The sequence below is a fragment of the Carettochelys insculpta genome, chromosome 16, assembly GCF_033958435.1.
Source record: "Carettochelys insculpta isolate YL-2023 chromosome 16, ASM3395843v1, whole genome shotgun sequence".
Taxonomy (NCBI): domain Eukaryota; kingdom Metazoa; phylum Chordata; order Testudines; family Carettochelyidae; genus Carettochelys; species Carettochelys insculpta.
Genome location: NC_134152.1, coordinates 11,848,813 through 11,869,915, shown reverse-complemented (window position 1 = coordinate 11,869,915; position 21,103 = coordinate 11,848,813). Strand labels below are relative to the sequence as shown.

The 21,103-nt window shown below is 48.5% G+C and overlaps 1 protein-coding gene across 2 annotated transcripts in view; it reads left to right on the top strand.

The window, feature by feature from the left end:
• Positions 1–21,103, top strand: part of USP7 (ubiquitin specific peptidase 7) — a 162,538-nt gene that overhangs the window by 57,744 nt on the left and 83,691 nt on the right. For both annotated transcript variants that reach the window (XM_075011292.1, XM_075011291.1), the window contains exons 5-6: positions 10,857–10,945; positions 15,881–15,989. In XM_075011292.1, the coding sequence (XP_074867393.1) occupies positions 10,857–10,945; positions 15,881–15,989 (198 nt within the window). The remainder of the gene's footprint in view (positions 1–10,856; positions 10,946–15,880; positions 15,990–21,103) is intronic.

Here is a 21,103-nt window from a genome sequence, read left to right as displayed (position 1 = left end):
TGATTTAGGTGGAGCCCATCCTTCCTGTATAGGCTCCCCCTACCCCAAAAGTGTCCCCAGTTCCTAATAAATCTAAACCCCTCTTCCCTACACCATCGTCTCATCCACGCATTGAGACTCTGAAGTTCTGCCTGTCTATCTGGCCCTGCGCGTGGAACTGGAAGCATTTCAGAGAATGCCACCAAAGATGTTCTGGATTTCAGTCTCCTTCCTAGTAACCTAAATTTGGCCTCCAGAACATCTCTTCTACCCTTCCCTATGTCATTGGTACCAACATGTACCACGACGACCGGCTCCTCCCCAGCACTGCCCATAAGTCTGTCTAGATGCCTCGAGAGATCCGCAACCTTCGCACCAGGCAGGCAAGTCACCATACGGTTCTCCCGGTCATCACAAACCCAACTATCTATATTTCTAATGATGGAATCCCCCACTACTAAAACCTGCTTCTTCCTAACAGCTGGCGCTCCCTCCCCCGGAGAAGTATCCTCGGCACGAGAGGATACAACATCACCCTCTGGAAGGAGGGTCCCAACTACGGGATGGTTTCCCTCTGCTCCCCTTGACTGCTCTCCTTCCCTGAGCCTTTCATCCTCCGTAACAGCCTCAGGACTGTCAGATTGGAGGTGGGACAGCCCTACTATGTCCCGGAAAGTCTCATCCACAAACACCTCTGCCTTCCTTAGCTCCTCCAGTTCAGCCACCCTGGCCTCCAAAGCACGCACTCGGTCTCTGAGGGCCAGGAGCTCCTTGCATCGAGCGCACACATACGCCACCCGCCCACAGGGTAGGTAGTCATACATACTGCACTCGACACAATAAACAGGATAGCCCCCACTCTGCTGCTGGGCTTCTGCCTCCATTTCCTACTCTAGTTATATACGAGGGTTAATTAAATGTTTCAGATAGAGGTTGTTATAAAGGATTTAGTTTAAGGGCAACAGAAGTAAGTCACTGGCTCCCTCCAAGCTCCCCCTCTAAACTCCCCTCTCCAAACTCCCTCCTGTTAGCACGCACCCTGTTTGCCAGCACCCGGTCGCAAAGCTCCCTGGTCGCTTACTAGCAGGGTTTAAGTGCTCAGCCTCCCTGATAGCTCCTCCCTCTGCCTACAGCTCAGCCAATCAGCACACGGTGTTTCAATTCAAACCTAATCAGCTTCCAACTGCCTGCCTGCCTGCCTGCCTGAGCACACGGCCTTTCAAACAAACAAACACACACTCAGCTCAGCACTCCAAACAAACAAACTCCAAACTCCAAACAAACACACAAGCCCAAAACCTCCAAATATAAGCAGCCACTTACCCCAAGGTGCTTTAGTTTGCTCCTTCCTTCCTTCTCCTCCTCCAGGAGAGCCTCTCCAAACTCCCTCCTGTTAGCACGCACCCTGTTTGCCAGCACCCGGTCGCAAAGCCTTTGGCTGTTTAAAAGCTAGGTTCAGGTGTCTTCTGATCTGCTTAAACCTCAGTAAAGAAAACATCACCCTTGTTGTTGGGGCCTGCTGTATTCTTCATAACGTGAGGTGAAGCGGGAGAATTTCATGCCAGTGGCGGGGGGCAGAGGCAGATCTCCTGGACAGAAATTATCAGCAACCAAACAAGGGCAAACAGAAAGAAGCAATGATTCTTCTTTGATTGTCCCCGTGGGTGCTCCACATTAGGTGTCCGGCTCACCCGGCGCCGCAGATCGGATCTTCCAAGCAGTTTCTGCCGGACCGTGCGTGCGCCGGTGTGCGCTGCTCCCTTGCGCACTCCTGGCCACGTGCGTGATCCGGTCCCCGCCAGTTCCTCTTAACCGCCGTCGACTGCAGATGGAATCCGACTAGGCTACGGCCAAGTTAGCGTATTCTATGGTTTTAACTGTTTTTCTTTATAAAGTTTTCAAGTTCTTAGTGTACTGTTAAGTTAGCCAGTTATGTTCAAAAAAAAAAAAAACAAGAAACAACAAGCAGGACGGCATTCAGTCCAGTCCTAGTAACAAGCGGAGCACCGGAGGCCAGGAGCCTAGGGCCATTAGCCCTCCTGCCGCGGCAGGCTATCAGAGAGGGGGAAAACAGCACAGAGAAGGTGCTAAGTACCCCATTAACAACTGAAAGACTCACCAACAATGTCCTCTTCAGGATTCAAGAAATGTGAGTCTTGCCGAGAGGCAATGCCAGCGTCTGATGGGCACAGTCACTGCATAAGGTACCTTGGGGAGTCCCATGTCACACAGAAATGCTCCTTCTGTGCAAAATTAACAGCCAGAGCAAGGAAGGACAGGGAGATGCGGCTTAAAATGCTGCTCTTCGACAAGGCCCTCCAGCCAGACGTGCCGGAGCGGCCACAGCAGGAGGGACCCTCCGGGGCCCATAAAAGGAAAGCTGCCTCCCTCACCCCATCAGCGCAAAAACGGAGGAAAGTCTCCCCAGCCCGATCCCTGCCGGCAGCAACAGCGAGCGGGATGGGAGGAGCGCACAGCCCCCAGCCGCAGCAACAGTTGATCGGTGGCAGCACGGAGAGCCACATGGAGGCGGCTCAGCCGCCGCACACCGCAGGCAGGGCGGCGGCTAAACAAGTGCCGGTACCGGCGGCACCGCAAGCAGCGGCACCGACCCCCGGGGAACCGGTGGTGCAGAGCGTGCAGGCACGCAGCCTGCAGGCACCGGAGGACACCGCCCTTGCGGCACCGCCCATAAGCGTGCCGAGCACAGCGCGGACGGGGCTGAGATCCCCTACACGTCAGGGGGCGGAGCTACCCCCTCAAGGGAGGGGGAAGGCTGCACACAAAACAAGGCACCGCAGCCCCTCTCCAGACAGGGCTGCAGAGTTGCTTTCTCTCAGCCCTGCACTCATGCTGCAGACTCCAACTAGAAGGCAGGGGTCCCGCCTAGCCTACCCGGAGCCCCCATCTCCATTTTTACAACCAGCCTCGCCCTGGCTGGGACCACCTTCACCCTTCCTGGGGTTTGAGCCACTGGAGTACTATCACAAATCGCTCTCTCCAGTGTCCCAGGTCTCTCGACGATCTCGCTCCCCCAGACGCAGAGGGTATGCACCAAGGGAGTGGTCTAGGTCACCTTCCCAAGAACAGTGCCCATGCTGCCATGGTCGCCCCTATCACGCGGGGCATAGACACCACCGGCAATCTACCAGGGAAAGATCCCCACAGACGGTCCCGTATCCCCGAGGGCAATCGCGAACAGGGACAGAGACTCAAGTATCTCAGGGGGAACTGGTTATGGAACCCCGAGATTTTCCCTCGCAAGCTTCCAGCGAGCGGATGTACCATCACCAACAGGAACTGGAAGGGTCCAGAGAGGCGTACCCTAGTGGTTCCTCGCTCTCCTCCCTGGACGAGGCTATGGCCCCGCGGGACGTCCATCCTCCGGACGATCTCAAACAGTTTCAAGAGCTGTTTAAGAGGGTGGCCGTCACGCAAGGCATCCAGACAGCAGAGGTGCAAGAGAAACACCATAAGCTCCTCAAAAATCTGAGACCTCCGGCCTCCTCCAAAATAGCAATACCGCTTGATGAAGCAATCTTGGAGTCCGCCACTATGATATGGCAGACCCCCGCGACTAGTCTGCCTGTCCACAAGAGAGCAGATAAGAAATACTTCATGCCGGCGAAGGGCATGGAGTTCCTGTTCAGCCACCCACAACCAAATTCCTTGGTGGTGGAGTCGTCGCAACAAAGATCAAAGACATCTCAATTCAAGAGAGGGGGAACAGACAAAGATGCCAAGAAGCTAGAGCTGTTCGGCAGAAAGGTCTACTCCTCCTCCACTCTACTGTTGCGAATGGCAAATTACGCAGCGCATCTAGCGAACCATAATTTCGACAACTACTCTAGCTTAACCTCCCTCATGGACTCGCTTCCAGAGGACAAGAAACCGGTGCTCAAGGCCATCGTGCAAGAAGGCTACGCGGCCTCGAGGACGGGAGTTCAGATCTCCCTGGATGTTGCGGACACAGCAGCACCCTCCACAGCTACGGCAGTGGTGATGCGAAGGGAGTCCTGCCTCCAGACTTCGGGTATACCGAGGGATCTGCAGGCAAAGATAGTCGATCTTCCCTTTGACTCGCAGAAGCTGTTTGCTGAATCAACGGACTCGGTCCTTCATTCCAGTAAAGATTCAAGAGCCACGCTTAGGACCCTGGGGATTTACACCTCTCCATACAGAAAGAAAAAGTACTACCCTCAACAAAGATGGTACCAGTACCAGCAACAGCATCCCCAGTACCACAGGGGTTACGAGCAGGGGCGACATCAACAGCACCAGCAGTACAGAACTCCCAGGCGACGTTCCCAACAGAGCCGTGCGTCCTCAGGGCAGGGCCAAAGGCCACAAGTTTGACACACAGATCCAGGGCTGCGCCATCACTACCATCGCACAAGGTCATCCGAAGCAGTTATTCCACCATCGCCTCCGACCATTCTACGACCAGTGGCAAGGGATCACCACAGACAAATGGGTGCTGGAGATCATAGCCACGGGGTACGCCATCCCCTTCCAGTCACTCCCACCGCCACGACCTCCACCCAGGCCCCACCTCCAGGAGGCCTCCCACGTAGCGAGGCTCAAGCAGGAGGTAGACCATCTCATGCTCATAGGGGCAGTGGAAAGAGTGCCGGAGCAACTGCAAGGGAAAGGGTTCTACTCGAGGTACTTCCTCACGGAGAAAAAGACAGGAGGCTGGAGGCCCATCTTAGGTCTTCGAGGCCTCAACCGGTACCTGCGCAAGCAACGCTTTCAGATGATCACAGTCGCCTCCATCCTTACGGCACTAGACGATGGAGATTGGTTCGCAGCCCTCGACTTACAATACGTGTATTTTCACATAACTATCCATCCGGCTCACCGACGATTCCTCCGGTTCATGGTAGGCAAAGAACATTTTCAATACAAGGTCCTACCGTTTGGCCTCTCCTCAGCCCCCAGGGTCTTCACCAAGACCTTGGCAGTGGTGTCAGCCTACCTGCACAGACGGGGTATTTATATTCCCGTATCTGGACGACTGCCTACTCAAAGGGGCCTCGAAGGAGGAGGTACTATGCATGATATGCGTCACAGCAGGCACGTTCTCTTCGCTCGGCCTGGTTATCAATCTGGCAAAATCAAAGATAGACCCCACACAGGACATAGAGTTCATAGGGGCACGCATAAATTCTATTACAGCGAGAGTGTATCTACCAGAGACACGCTTTCGGGCCATCAGCTCCCTCGTGCAAGTCATCACCTTCAGCCCTACGGTGCCAGTTCTGACGTGCTTACAGCTGCTGGGCCATATGGCAGCAGCGACATTCGTAGTACAGAACGCCAGGTTACACATGCGCAGCATGCAGCACTGGCTGGCGAGCGTATACAAACCGGCAGCACACACCGTTCACAGGGTGGTGTCGCCCACAACAGAGGTGCGCAAATTCCTGCAATGGTGGGTAAACCCCAAGAACTTGCTAACGGGGTACCCTTCCACCAACCACAAATATCGGTTTTTCTTACTACAGATGCCTCTCTCATAGGGTGGGGAGCACACATGGGCGAAGAGGTGACTCAAGGGCTGTGGTCCTCCATGGAGCAGTCACTGCACATAAATATACTGGAGCTCAGAGCAGTGTTCAACGCCTGCAGACACTTTCGAGACCATATACAAGGCAAAGTAGTCGGGATCAGTACAGACAATACCTCCACCATGTTTTATATAAATCGGCAAGGAGGAGCTCGGTCCCATGCCTTATGCGCGGAAGCAGTCCGGTTGTGGAACTGGTGCATCGCCAACAATATAACCTTGAAAGCCTCGTACTTACCGGGCGCTCACAATGTGAAGGCAGACCAGCTGAGCAGGCGCTTTGCACTCACGCACGAGTGGCAGATCCGTCCCGATCTGCTACGACCGATTTTTCACGCATGGGGTTTTCCCCAGGTAGACCTGTTTGCTACTCAACACAACAAGAAGTGCCCACGATTCTGCTCCAGGGCAGGACTGGGACGGGAGTCCCTGGGGGATGCATTCGCGATCTCCTGGAGGGGCCCCCTGCTTTATGCTTTTCCTCCCACAGTGCTGATCCACAAAGTCTTGCAGAAAGCCAGGAGGGAAGGAGCCCAAATGATCCTGATAGTCCCAACGTGGGATCGACAGCAATGGTTCCCCCTACTCGTGCGCATGTCAGACCGTCCACCGATGCCCCTTCCAGTGGCGCCGGATCTGCTCACGCAAGCCCAGGGGTCCATAGTGCATCCACACCCCCAAGGTCTGCGACTACAAGTGTGGTTAATCCATGGCTCAGCTCCCTAGAGAGCACGCATACGGAGGGAGTGCAACAAGTCCTAGAAAGTAGCAGGAGGACTTCCACCAGGAAGACCTACAAGCAGAAATGGACTCGCTTCACAGCATGGTGTTCTACCAAACAGCTAGCCCCCCTTTCGGTGCCTATACCTGTAATATCAGAGTATTTACTGGACCTCAAGAGAGGAGGACTCTCACTAAAGTTAAAGGTCCACCTTGCCGCCATTTCGGCATTCAGACACGAAGAGGAAGGGCACACGGTGTTCGCCCATCCCATGGTTACCAGGTTCCTCAAAGGGTTGGTAAACCTATACCCCCCTCGGAAACCGCTTCCACCTTCCTGGAACTTGGACCTGGTGCTTAATGCGCTAACGGGACCACCATTCGAGCCTTTGGCCACAGTTTCCCTCCGCCTCCTTAAGATAAAGACGACCTTTTTTCTCGCAATCACGTCAGCTCGCAGGGTGAGCGAGCTTGCAGTAGTTATGGCAACGCCACCCTGCACTGTTTTTTCCAAGGAGGCGGTAACCATACGGCTGCATCCAGCCTTTGTTCCTAAAGTTTCTTCAGACTTTCATATTAACGAACCTATTGTTTTACCCTCGTTTTATCCAAAGCCTCATAACTCTAACAAAGAGGCGCGCCTACACCTCCTGGACGTGAGGAGGGCGCTAGCCTTCTATATAGACAGGACCAAGTCCTTCCGGAAAACGGATAGACTCCTTGTCTCTCTCGCTCCCAAATCGAAAGGAGAAGGTCTCTCTTCGCAGAGAATCTCGAAGCACATCGTATCCTGCATAAAAATGTGCTACGAATTCAAAAAGACTCCTTTACTAGCCACGCCCAGGGCTCATTCCACTAGGGCGGTGGCGGCATCAACAGCCTTTTTCAAGACATTTGCAGAGCGGCGACCTGGTCATCCTACGACACCTTCGCCAAACATTACGCCCTTCACAGGGTATTCCAAGAGGATACCCGTCTCTCTGCAGCGGTCCTCTCGGGGACAAGCTGCACATAATCCGATTACCCACCTCCTATCTTGGGTTACTGCTGGGTAGTCACCTAATGTGGAGCACCCACGGGGACACTCGAAGAAGAAAGAAAGTTTACTCACCGTAGTAACAGTGGTTCTTCGAGATGTGTCCCCGTGGGTGCTCCACTACCCCCCTATCCTCCCCGCTTCGGATCTCTGTTTAGTATTTTTCAGGAGCATCCGAGGCGGTTGGTCGAGGAACTGGCGGGGACCGGATCGCGCACGTGGCCAGGAGCACGCAAGGGAGTGGCGCGCACGTGGCCAGGAGCGCGCAAGGGAGTGGCGCTCACTGGCGCATGCGCGGTCCGGCAGAAACTGCTTGGAAGATCCGATCTGCGGCGCCGGGCGAGCCCCACACCTAATGTGGAGCACCCACGGGGACACATCTCGAAGAACCACCGTTACTACAGTGAGTAACCTTTCTAAATCAGGGATGCCTTGAAAACCAAGTTTATGAATGAGCGTGAAGGTCATTAACTAGCGTGCCCGCCCCCCGCCCCACGCATCCAGGCTGTTTCCTTGCCCTTTATGGAATCATCTCCAACCACATGGCAGCCCTCACCATGGCACCCAGCCCCACAGCACGGACCCCAAAGCATGTTAATTAAAAAACAAATTTTTTTCCAACCTACAGTGTTGTTATTTAGGAGGTGTAAACTCATGGTTGCTGGAATGTTGGCCTTCTGCTGGTGGGTGATTCCCTAGGAGTAGAGTGTAGGGATCTGTGACCCTTCCCCCCACTTGTTCTGGGGCCCTGATGAAGGGAGGGGGTATTCAAGGTGGGGGTATAAATTTGGATAGGAGGTGCAGCGCCCCAAGCAGGGTAGGAGACTCATTTTTGTGGAGGGAGGGCTGAAATCAGGGGGCCTGGAGTGGCCAGGGAATACAAAGCCCTGACTATGGGAGGAGAATTAATGTAGAAATGGTGGCATGTAATAGGGGTGCCTGGATTGGCAGGGGGATACAGAGTCCTAACCAGACGAGGGGAATGAACATGGATAAGGTGGCATGTCCTGGGGCATGTGTTGGACAGGGGGTGTAGAGTTCTGAGTGGTTTTTCTTTTTTTAATTATTTTTTTTAAAACATTGCTTCCATGATCTCCATCTGCCTATTCATTATTGATAGAACTGAAGCATGCATTTTAGTCTGATTGTCCACTGTGGTTCGCCATTTCTCTTTTTCCTTTCCTGCCACTTCAAAATAATCTGCCATCATCTCTTGACACGACTTCCTTTTCCTCCATCTTTGGGGCAATCTCATTTTAGGGTAAATGGGGCCTCTACTCCTCTGACACCTGTTTGCAAGGTCATTTCCTGCCTAAATAACAACATGTTGAAATAGTAAGAGCATTGTCAAGAGCAACATTTTTATCTTTATTCAGAACAATGAGCATGCTGACAGAATGAATGGTTCTGTCTCTATGGAAGAACATATTGCAACTAACTCTGTGGACTCTTAAGCGTGGAGAATGAATGAAGGCAAGCAGGACGGTTTAAGATTTTCTGCAGCTGAAATTTACTTTGAACACAAAAAATAATGTGGGCACTTGCCTTCCGCCATTTGCGTGGGACATTCCATTGACTGGTGGGGATTTTAAAGAAGGCTGCGCCAGGATTTAAAAAAAATCATTGAAAGTCACTGCAGGCATACATGTGAGACAGGGCGGGGTCCAAATGCTTTCCAGCCCAGGGGGGAGGAAGGTCTTCTGTGTGGCTTCTTAAAACAGTGGTCAGATTTTAAACAGGCTGCACCAGGGTTTAAAAAATCATTAAAAAATCACTGCAGGCATGTATGTGAAACAGGGCAGGGTCTGATCACACACCAGCCTGGGATAGGGGGGCGGGCTGCTGCATGTCTAGTCAGACGCCAACTGTGTGGGTGGGGGCGGCATTGTGGGCTGCTGCAGCAGGATTTAAAAGCCAGTCAGGCTGCGTGAATTTTGTTCTGCACTGGGTGGGTCACAGGCAAAAAATCATTAGTGACTTACAAAACTTCCCATGCGTTGTAGGTTGCCAAAGGAGACATCACCCTTCTCAGAATAAGAAAAAGGGATAAGGAAAGGTTGCTTTCTGTTCGGGTGCAATGCTGGAAAATTTGCAAAAATGCTCTGTGAGGCCATGATTCCAGATTACTTACTGGTGGCTTCGCATGGTAAGGGATCTTGGCATGGAAGCAGGAACCAGTCAGCGCTCCCCAAAAATCTTGTAAGGAGAATCCAGAAGTGCCTGTTTTAAGACCTTCAGTGAAATGACCAGACAGGATCAGCGCTCCATCACCAGAAATACTAACAATATGTTCTAAGGGAAACAGGCAAAGACCTTCCCCTCCCCCATGATTTCACCATATTATTATCAGTAGAATAAAAGCATACTCAACCAAAGTGCCATATCCAGCATCCCAGTTTGCCTCCGAAGCCACCTCTGGAGATAAGGGGACGGACTCCAAGTCGAGGGACAGGTCCTGGCTTGCAGAATCAGCTTCTGCATTTGACTGCATCCCATTGTCATCCATCTCTTCCTCACCCACCAACTCAGACCCTGCTTCGTCATCCTGCTGAACAACACATCCTGAAGAGTCCATGTGTCTTCTGAGGGAAGAGGTTGGATTTGTCCCCAGAACAGCATAAAGCTCATCACAATAGCTGCATTTCTGGGGAGATGCCCCAGATGGACCGTTAGATTGCACTTTGGTAATTTTGCCTCAGCTACTTGATTTTAATGGGGCACTGCTAAGCATCCTTGGTGTATCCTTTGTGAATCGTGCCTTGTGATATCTTCGTGTAAACACTGGCGTTCGTTTTGCTGGCTTTGAGCTGAATGAAGATAGGAGCCCTCCCCACCCCCCCACATATACACACACTCCGATGAGGTCCAGGATTTTCTAATGGCTCCATGCTTGGGCTCTTTTGTGAGCCTGGGAACTCACGGGTACTAGATGTGCTGCAGAGGTGCCCTCCTGAAGTCTGCTTGCCATGCTGGCCAGAGAGGAAAGGAAATGGATCCAGAATTCCTGGGCTTATGACCACTGCTTCCTGCTCACCTGGAGAGCAGCGGAGGTGAAGCAATGACCAGAGAAGACACAATTAAAGGGCATTGTGGGATAGTTTTGGAGGCTACTGAAATCAGTTTTAATAATGTTGCCATCTGCACTTGCATAAGTTGACACTGAAAAATCAACTTCTACGAGTTACTCTTGGTGAATTTGGAATTACAAAAGTCGATCTTAGAGCCCCTTAAAATGGGCCTATTGAGCGCTGTAATGAAGAGTGATCGTCTATAAAATTGACCAAGACCTTTAAATTTGACTTTATTCCCTAGCATAGACCTGGTCGTGGAGATTAATTGACTTTATTCCCTAGCATAGACCTGGCCGTGGAGATTAATTGATATCCTTCAGTAACTTCTTGCTTAATGGGTAAGAGAACTGTTTAGATGATTTCTTACTTAAATGTGCAGATTCCAAGCAAGAACCAGGCTGGATATTTCAGTACATTCCATACTGTAGGATTCAAAAGGTAGTTTTGCAACAAATTTAATATTCTTATTTCTCTTTTATAGGAAGTTACTGATCCTGAAAAAGGATTTATAGAGGATGACAAAGTTACTTTTGAAGTCTATGTTCAAGCAGATGCTCCACATGGAGTGGCGTAAGTATCTTTAGAAAACAAAAATTAAAAATAACATCTTGAGCAGAAATGCATAGTAAACAGATGTACAGAACACTCAACATGTAGAGCGCTCATCTGAGTTTGAAGTAACATATCTAAATTTTTAGTTATGTACGGTACCATACATGGGAGGATCTCAAAGCACTTTTCCAACATTAATTGATGAAGCATCTCAGTGGATATATACCCACGTTTCAAATGCCGCTAGAGATTTTTGTGTCATTAGGCTTCTCCACATACATTGCTCAGTTCATTCATCTGTACGTTCACTCAATATGGGTTTTTATACACTGCAAAGTTTTGTGCATGAAACTAAAGTTGACACACACCAGTTGACACAATCAGTCACCAAAATATGTTCACACTTGTGTCCTCTGTAGATAGATTGTATCTACTTTGAGTGTTCCATTGTCAACAACTGTGAGCAGTGCACTGGGGGTATATATCCCATAGTGCCTTGTAACAGCACATGTAACTAGGTGTTGTGGGAATGTGGACTGGAGCGTGGCGCATCTTGGGACCATGCAAAGCATCTCCTGTTAGGCACTGCTTTGTGTGCCACTTCTCTAATGGTTTTAGGCTTCCTTTGCACCATTTTTCCAACTGCCATTCTTTGCTGTGCACTCCATCATCTCCAGTGAGAAAGGATGGATCCTGCACTTCTCTTCTATGCAGTTAAGTGTTGTAAGGACATCATTAGTGGCAACACAGTTAATATTGAAGTTACTGACAGAGGAAGGGCTCTCAGGCGCTTGACATTCTGCATGATATGGACAGTAACAATATTTTCAGCATTCACAGGGCAGCTGCATAGGGTAGACCATTGTTTTTGGACTAAGGAAATCAGCGCTGTTAGGTGGGATGACATCGACATGCAGGTGTGGGATAAAGAGCAGTGGGCTACTGAACTTCAGGATGCATAAAAGAAACTTCTGGGGCTGTATGCTGACTTGCAACACAAGGACATCGGAATGAGAGCTGCCCTCTCAGTAGAGAAGCATGTGATAATTGCTGTCTGGAAGCTGGTGGCTCCAGACTGCTACCAGTCAGTTTCAGATCAGTTTGGAGTGGGGAAGTCTACCATATTACAGCAAGTGTGCATTCTGCTATTCAGAACTGTGACTATGAAGCAGTGGGTGGATATGCACAGATGGGCTGTCCTGTGAGGGGTAGCAATAGATGGCCCATATTCCGATTTTAGTGCCAGGCAACCTTGCAACAGAGTACATCGACAGGAAGGGGTGCTTATCTGTGGTGTTGCAGGGGCTTGGGCTCACCTTGTGCATTTCACAGAAATCCATGTGGGATTGTCTAGAAAGGTGCGTGACACATGCATCTTCAGGCTCATTGGCCTGAACACAAAGATGCAAATGCAGAGATTCTTTCCACATCACAATATTACAGTGGGGGATGTGGAAATGCCCATATTAATCTTGGGTGATCCATCTTACTCCTTATAGCCCTGACTCATGAAATCTTACACTGGGCAGCTGGACAGAATAAGAAGCACTTTAACAACAGGCTAAACAGGTTCTACATGGTAGTCGAATGTGCCTTTGGCAAACTGAAGGAAGGTTGTTGGCATGTCTGTGGCAGACCTTATTAAGGATAATATTCCCATGGTTATGGTGGCATGTTGCATTTTGTGTAGTATGTGTGACTTTAAGGATGAATTGTTTGCTCGGGTGTGGAGTGATGAGGCACAGTTCTTGCAAATGCTAGGGCAGTCAGAGGAACCCGAAAGGCTGCTGCTAATATCAGGGAGACTTTGAGGAAGCACTTTGATGTTGAGAGGCACTAACATAAATCTCTTTTGGAGTTGCTTCCTTGGTGTAACCAATGTAACATGTATCCATGCTAGAAAATGCCTAAACAGATCCTACCTGGGACTGATGTGATTGCTGTATATATTTGTGGAATACAAAACAAAAATGATTTACCATTATAAAGCTTTGCCTTTATTGATCAAGATAAAGTGCAGCAAAACATAGCAAAATGGACATGTTTTCTGGTAAGTGAGGGGCTAGAAAAGGGTAAAACCTCATAACTGCGTAGGTCCAGTTATCGTCAAAATTGTGAGTGGGGGTTGGAGTGAAGGGGAAACTAAGGAGTCCCAGAAAGTGAAAAGGAGCGAGTAAGTGTAGAAGGGAGTTACTTGACAATAAACTGTGCATGTGCTAAAGTGAAGGTCAACTCCAGACCTGATCATTCTGCAGCATGATTAAGAACTTGAGCATCTCTGCCTGCTTGTTCATGGCTTTTATCATCCGGTCAGTTGCACCACGAGCAAATGCTTGACTCTTTTCTGTCTGCCATTTGACTTCTCAGCACTTTTCTTATGTCCTTGTTTCTGTGAAGGAGTGCTTTAGCACCTTCCTAAACATATCTTTGCTGCATCTTGGTGTCTTTCTGATCTGCCAGAGCTGTTCTACTAGAGTGGGTGCAGTGAACCTCAAGGTCTCTGCTGCAATGGTTAATGTACAAAAGGGGCAAAGTTATATGTTTCAATGCTAAATGCAGATTTAACTTACAAACACGTTTTACAATATACCAATCACATTCTTACCAGCCCTGTCAGGCACACATCTCTGCAGGCTCCCTAAGCATGGGGAATGATTAACAGTGACGTGGGGATTGGGGGATGTGGGGAGTACATATGGGCAAAAGAAAATAGTTTTTATGGGACTTGTGGTGCAGCTTTGCAGGGAACTCATTTTAAAATTATCTAACACTTTTCCGTAGGCAGATATCATTCTAGCAGACGTCTCACTGCTTATGGTAAGCTGGGCAACCATGGCACAGTTACTACATACTCATGGCTTTTGCCCTGCTCCTTATGCAGCTCATTTGTGTGCTGCTTTATCCCTGCAGAAGTGAATGCAGAATGGTGTGCAAAGGTGTCCTACAATTGGGGAAGGAACACAGCTGCATGGCCATGGACCCCGCAGGCAGAGGGTTAAGAAGTACGTCTGTGAAACTTTCCAGAACATCTCTCTTGAGGATTGCGTTGAGCTCTCAGTGTGCATCAACACCGTGCTTAGCCATACCAATTAGGTAGACAGGGTAATGTCCAGCTCTCAGAAGCACAGACAGCTTGTCACTTTTCTGTATTCCACACCCATTTCTGTACTCTGCAAACCACAACCACTTTCTTTGGTCTCTCTCCCACCTCCTGCTCCCCAGAGAGCAGCTGCTGAGACTGGCCATGCACCTCAGAAGTGGAGAATACTTGCTGTCTGCTTGCCAGCTGAACTTCATCTTCAGCTTCTGCATAGGTCCTCTTTCTACTGCCTCTGTGCCCTCCAAAGTATCCACATGGCTGTTGGAGCTGGGGTCACCACTGGGGACTGTGTCCAGCTCCATGTAGAAATGACAGGTTTTGGTGCAGCAAAAAAACCACTGTTTGCCTCCCTCACATTATAGTGCACTGCCTCAGCTCCTTTTTCTTCATTCTGAACTGCAGCATGTCCTGATCTGTGTGTTCTGTAGGCTTAGTGCTTGGATAGGTGCACGGGAGAGATTCAGGTGCTGCCCAGCTGATGAACAGACCGCCCACATACACACTCACTGGGTAGCACGTGTTTCTGTTGGTGGTACAGATTTGCACATACCTTGGTACACTTAACAAAATTTTTTCTGCTCATGGATTGTCAAAAATAGAGGGAACACTCGTCCTATTCATAGCCCTTTTTGCAGTCTTCTAGAAATTTGCCCATGTTTCTCATTTCCTACAGGTCAGTTGCAGCTAGGGACAGAACAGACTCCTGTCTGGATTTATTGATCAGATTCAGCAGCTCTGTGTTGGTTCAATTGGGAGATTGTTTGGTGCAATAGCCAGCCATGGTCACTTGGGAAAATGCTATGAGACCTCTCAATGCTGAACAAGCAAATATGAAAAGGAATTTAAAATCCCCAGGGCTTGCCAAGGCAAAGAGCCAGATTGCTGTTTACCTGGCTGCAAGGCAGCGTAGTCCAAACTGTCGACCAGAGTGGCAGTAGCAATGGGATTGTGGGACACTTCCTTGAGGACAATAAAAGTGAAAAAATGCCTCTCAATATCTACATTGGATATCAACACTAAAGAGAAGGAAAAGAAAAACCTCTCTTGTAGGTGTGAAAGATTTTCTCAGTGAAATTGATCATATTTGTGACAAAACTTGAATTGCAGTGTGTATGCACGTGCTGTTTTGTCATCCAAAGGCAGTTTTTGGTGACAAAATTTGGTGTTGTAGACAAGGCCTCACTATAAACTCATTTTATTTTTGAGTATAAAATGGCAGTCTTTTCTATTGTGGTCTTGATGGTCTTTTTGTTAATATCACTGTCAAGCAATATGGTTGCCACCATCAGAGATCTGAATACCTAGTTTTAAGCCTTCTTTACTATGTAAGTTTTAAAACTGCCTTACCTGAGGCTTAGTACTGGATGCCACTTTTAAGCAAAGATGGCTGCTCTGAACTGTAAATTTAATTTAAAAATTGAGTTTAAATACAGATTACATTTGTAACTAATGAAGTGCTTGTATCAGAGAGGTAGCCGTGTTAGTCTGTATCTTCAAAAACAGCAAGAAGTCCTGTGGCACCTTATAGACTAGCAGATATTTTGGAGCTTAAGCTTTCGTGGGCAAGGACCCGCTTTGTCATATAAGTGGGTCTTTGCCCACAAAAGCTTATACTCCAAAATATCTGTTAGTCTAACGAAGTGCTTGTCACCCTTGGAGCTTTCAGAAAATCATAACAAGGAAGTTTAACAAGAGAACAGCTATGTTTATAAAAGTATTGGAATGCAAAGAGCATATGGTGTCAGGCAGTTGTGATGTATAATCTGTTTTATTCAGACAAAACATACTACTAAGGAGCACATGACTTCTCTTCAATAGATGCTGTAAAGTTTTAACCATTAACTGCTTTTCAGGTGGGATTCAAAGAAGCATACAGGATACGTTGGGTTGAAGAACCAGGGAGCAACCTGTTACATGAACAGTTTGTTACAGACTTTATTTTTCACAAATCAACTGCGTAAGGTAACTAAATAGCATTGTAATTTCCATTCACATATTAAAATAGCAAAAATGATGTATTTTAAAATAGCGTTTGTTTTAAATACCTTCTATGTTATCCCCCCATACCTCCCAGTACCTACTATCATTCTTTATTTCCTCCTTTTCAAAAGAATCCCCTCTATTGTGTAAAACTTCAGAGTACAACAGACCAATTAGCTCATTATTCTGCTGTTTTCAGAGTGGTTCCCAATTTTTATTGGCTTCTTTTTCTTTAAATTAATAAACAAAATGGTTTTGTGGTATAGGTAGGACACATTGTATCAGGCCAGATCGGGAAACACACCTTTATAAAGTCTGCATATCTGCTAATGACTTGACCCTTTTAAAACAGTTTAAAATCACCTGTTTCTGTTTTGGTTTACACTTAGGCTCATTTTTCAGGGTTGCTTACGTGTTCATTTTTTGTTCTGTTTATATAGTGATCTAAAATTATTGGTAGCTACAGATAATATCTTCTCACGCATAATAGTGGCCTGGTTTAGACCTTTATAAACCGGACTTCCTTTGTCTGGCAACGTCCCTGGTCTGGCGTCAGCAGCTGGAACATTCATTGGGAAAAGCCAGGCCGCCGTAACACCTCCCCTTTGCTCCCCAAGTTTCAAGAGCACCACAAATAGTGTGCAGCGTTCTTTCAACTACAAGTGGGGAGCAGGGGAGTTTGGGGGAAGAGGCAGAGTGGCTGTGGAGCCCCACAGCCAGGGTTCAGGAGTGCAGCCCCATAGCCGGTAGGAAGGCAGCAGTGTAGCCCTGCTGCTGGTAGTGGGGCCGGGAGTGCAGTTCTGCAGATGCAGGGCTTCACTGCCAGCCACAAGGTTATGCTTATGGCTCTCGGCCACAGGACTCCAGAGCTGCCCTACCTCTTCCCCCAAGCCACCCCGGTCCCTGCTTTGTCAGCGTCACCCCTCTCCTGCTGCCAGAGCAAAGCCCTGCAGCCAATGGCAGCTCGGGCTGGCGTTTTCCTCCCTTGGTCCAGCAAATTCCCTGGTTCAGGATCAGTCAGGTCAACCTGTACTAAACAGAGCAGTGTCCTGTATTTTGGGTGATTAAAAAATTATTTAAATTTTACTTCGATGCATTATTTTTGTTTACATGTTTTATTTTCTTTTTGCATGTTTCCTTGGATAGTCTATAAATGTCTTATTAAAAGAGAACGAACTCTTGCTAGCAAATGTTTATTCTTATGAATATCTGAAGAAAGCAAAATGGAAGTGCTATATATAGCATGCAATGCTAAGATATTGAGATAGTGTTTGAGCTAAAACAAAACCTTACCATTTTTTTAATTTCCTGAATCATTGTTTTAGTATATCCTCCTTCTTTGGGGCATAAATGATATTTTTACAACAATTATTCTCCAACAACCCACAAAAAGGTGTCTTTTTAGCAATGTTGCTAAAAGCTGACTAATGTAGAGAAAACCTAAAATGATAGAGACCCTACTCCCTCCACAGTAGCCTTTGGCTAAGAAGCTATGGGGAAGGACAAAGCACTACATTTCCCAGTGGTTGCTTGTGTCTGTTTCAGATGAGGTGTGTATGTTCTGCATGTGTACCAGTGCCTATTCTTCCAAAGACGTGCAAGCTTCCTGAGAAGGAGCTGGTACCATCCCATGAGGTACCAGTGAACCAGCAGTCTGCCCAACAGAAGGAAGGGGCAGAACCTGTAGCACCATCCTCGTCCCAGGATGAGGCAATTAGAATCCCTCTCCTCTGGTATCACAGGATGATGCAAAGGCACAGTAGAAAATCTTGAAGCAGGTTGCCCCTAATTTGGGGATTAATGCTGAGTAGCTTGAGGAGCTAACAGATGCAGTGTTTGATGTGCTGAGGTCCATAGCACCTGCCAGGGTGGCCTGTCCCTTCATGAAGGGAGTATTAAAAATATCTATGCTGCTCTTTAGTAGACCCCCTTATCTCTGCCACCTATTTCCAAGAGGGCTTGAGAGTAAATAGTTTGTTCTCAAAAAGACCATGAGTACCTTTATACCTACTCTGCTACAAACTCCCTTGTGATAGAGGCTGCTAACCAGAAGGAAAGGTAGGGGCAACACCTTGTCTGAGAAGTTGGACTTGTTTGTTCCAAAAGTTTATTCATCCTCCAGCCTGTAATTACAGGTAACTAACCACCAAGACTGTCCTTGACCACTGTAGTTTTAACTTGTGGCAAGGCATGGCAAATTTTAAGGAGTCACTCCCTGAAAATTCCAGAAAGTTTGGAGCCTTCTAAGAAGAGGGTATGAGGATACTCAGAGTGGCCATCTGAGCAGCTTCCAATGTGACAGACTCAGCACACATGATGGTATCAACCATTTCAGTGCTCCTTGCTTCCTGGCTGCTCCTCTCTAGCTTGATGGCAGAGGCTTAGCAATCTGCATAAGATCTTCTGTTTGACATCCAAGCTCTGTTTGCACAATGGACATATGCTGAATTACAAAGCGCCGGGTTGTATGTTCCCATCCCTGCGTGAAAATAGTTCCAGTCCCTACACTCTTCAGGACAAGCCACACCAGGAGCACCCTGCCAAAAAAAGCAAGGGCTAAAAGTGTCAGCCTTCAGCATCAACTCAGTCAGGCTCAACCTGCCCCAAGCAAGGAGCTAAGGAGCTTTTGAGGGTGCACCTGAGGGGGACATACCTAACTTCCCCATGGATCCAGTCCCTGCCCCTCCCTCGCCCCTCATGTTTGGCAGCTGTCTTTCTCACTTCCTCCTGGTCTGGACCACCATAATGTCAGACAGCTGGATCCTGTTTCATGGGGTTGTACCTTCCAGTTCCTTTCCAATTCCTGACCTTCTTAAGGTACCTTTCTCAAATCCTCAGCAATTTCATGGATGACATTAAGCTAGGGGGAGAGGTAGGTAAACTGGAGGGTAGAAAGAGCCTCCATAGTGACCCCTACAAATTGGAGGATCAGGTCAAAAGAAATCTGATGTGGTTCAATAAGGACAAGTGTAGAGTCATGCAGTCAGGATGGAGGAATCCCAACCAGTGCTGCAGGCTGAGGACTGACTGGCTAAGTAGCAGTTCTACAGGAAAAGATCTGGGAGTTAGTGGATGAGAAGCTGGATATAAGTCAACAGTGTACACTTGCAGCCAAGAAGGCTAATGACATTCCTGGGTGCATTGCCAGCAGAATTAGGGAAGTGATTATTCCCCTTTACTTGGCACTGGTGAGGCCACTTCTGGAGTATTGTGTCTAAATTTGGTCCTCTGCTCCCCCTTCCCCCCAATTACAGAAAGGATGGGGACACACTGGAGAGAGTCCAGCAGAGGGTGACTAAAATTATTAGGGGCCTGGAGCATGTGGCCTATGAGGAAAGGCTGAGGGATATGGGCTTATTTTGTCTACTCAGGGGAAGGGTGAGGGGGGATTTGATACCTGAATGACTTGAACGGAGGGTCCAAAGAGAATGGAGGGAAACTCTTCCCAGTGGTGACAGAAGACAGAATGAGGAGCAGTGGTCTTAAGTTGCAGTGGGGAAGGTCTAGGTTGAATATTAGGAAAAACTATTTCACTACAAGGGTGATAAAGCTCAAATAGGTTACGTAGGAAGGAGGTGGACTCTCCATCCCAAAAGGGTTTTAAGTCCAAGCTTGTCAAAATCCTGTCTTGAATGATTTAGTTGGGATTGGTCGTGCTTATAGCAGGGGGTTGGTCTTCATGATCTACTGAGGTCTCTTCCAATCCTATGATTCTGTGAATTATATGGTGGTTGTAGCAGCCTATCTCAGGCACGTACGTGTCCAAATTTACCAGTGCCTCAGTGACTCCAAATCCCAGGCTGAAAGGGACATATTGGTCCTTCTAGACACCACTGGTCCTTGGGACTTGGAGTCAACCATGGAAAGTCCACCATACATCACAATTTCTAAGGATAGAATTCATCAGGGTGATGCTTAGCTCAATCCATGTGAGCGTTCCTACTCATGGACAGATTCAGAGCCCCAGCAATCCTCAGAAGTGTTCAGATTTTTCCTGACCATGGCCAGCATCTATCTGGCCCTGCCTATTGGACCATATGGCAGCATGTACATAAGTATTCTGCAGTGCCAGGCCCCACATGCAGACACTCCAGCAATTGCTGGTGGCTGCTTACTCAGGTTCCAGGACCACTTGGACAAGGTTTTCACAATTGTCTTGTGAGTACTTACAGCTCCAGAAAAAGTTCTGGAGAGAGTCCACCTTGACACCCCCTCTTCCTCCCTCAAGCTAATGTTGGACATTTTGGCTCTTGGCTGGAGCATGCAACATGCTAATCTCTAGACCTAAGTAATGTGGACTTTAGAGGAAGCGGGCTTCTACATACATATCAAGGAGCTCAGAGCAGTTAGTCTGGCCTGCAAGGTCTTTCTGCCACATGTTAGGGAAGGTGGTGCCAGTCCTCACAGACAAACCAGTTCAATGTTCTGCATCAGCAGGCAGGGAGGGGAGTGCACATCATTGTGTGCCAGGAATTGTTGCTTCTCTGGGATTTCTGCAGCAGTCATGATATCCATGTCAGGACAGTCACCTCTCAGGAATCAACAATGCCATGGCAGATCACCTCAGCAGACACTTCTTACCTCAAGTGGTTGTTCCAGCCAGAAGTGGCTTGTGTGATCTTTCGGAGGTGGGGGCCCTTTCTGGACCTTTTCACAGCCTAGCAAAACAAAGTGCCACCAGGAGCTGAGCAAGGGCTCTCCCTCCAATGCCTTTTACCTGTCATGTTCTGAGGGTCTGTAGTACATTTGCCCATCAAATTCCTCTAATCAGCCAGGTCCTACTTGGGATCAAACAGGACAAGACTAGTGTTCCCTGTAAGCTGTGCACTTGGGTGGCCAATGAGGAGAGATTCAGGTGCCATCCCGCTGATTAGCAGAGCACCCACAGCCAGCAATTTGTGTTTCTATTGGTGGTGCACATCTGCACTTTTCTTGGTGACCATAACAATTTTTGTTCTTCGAGTGGTCCCCGTGAGTGCTCCACAATAGGTGTCGTGCTCGCCCGGCACTGCAGATCGGAATTCTTCTAGCAGTCTCCATTGGATCACGCATGCGCCGACGCGCGCCGCTCCCCTGTGTGCCCCCGGCCATGTGCG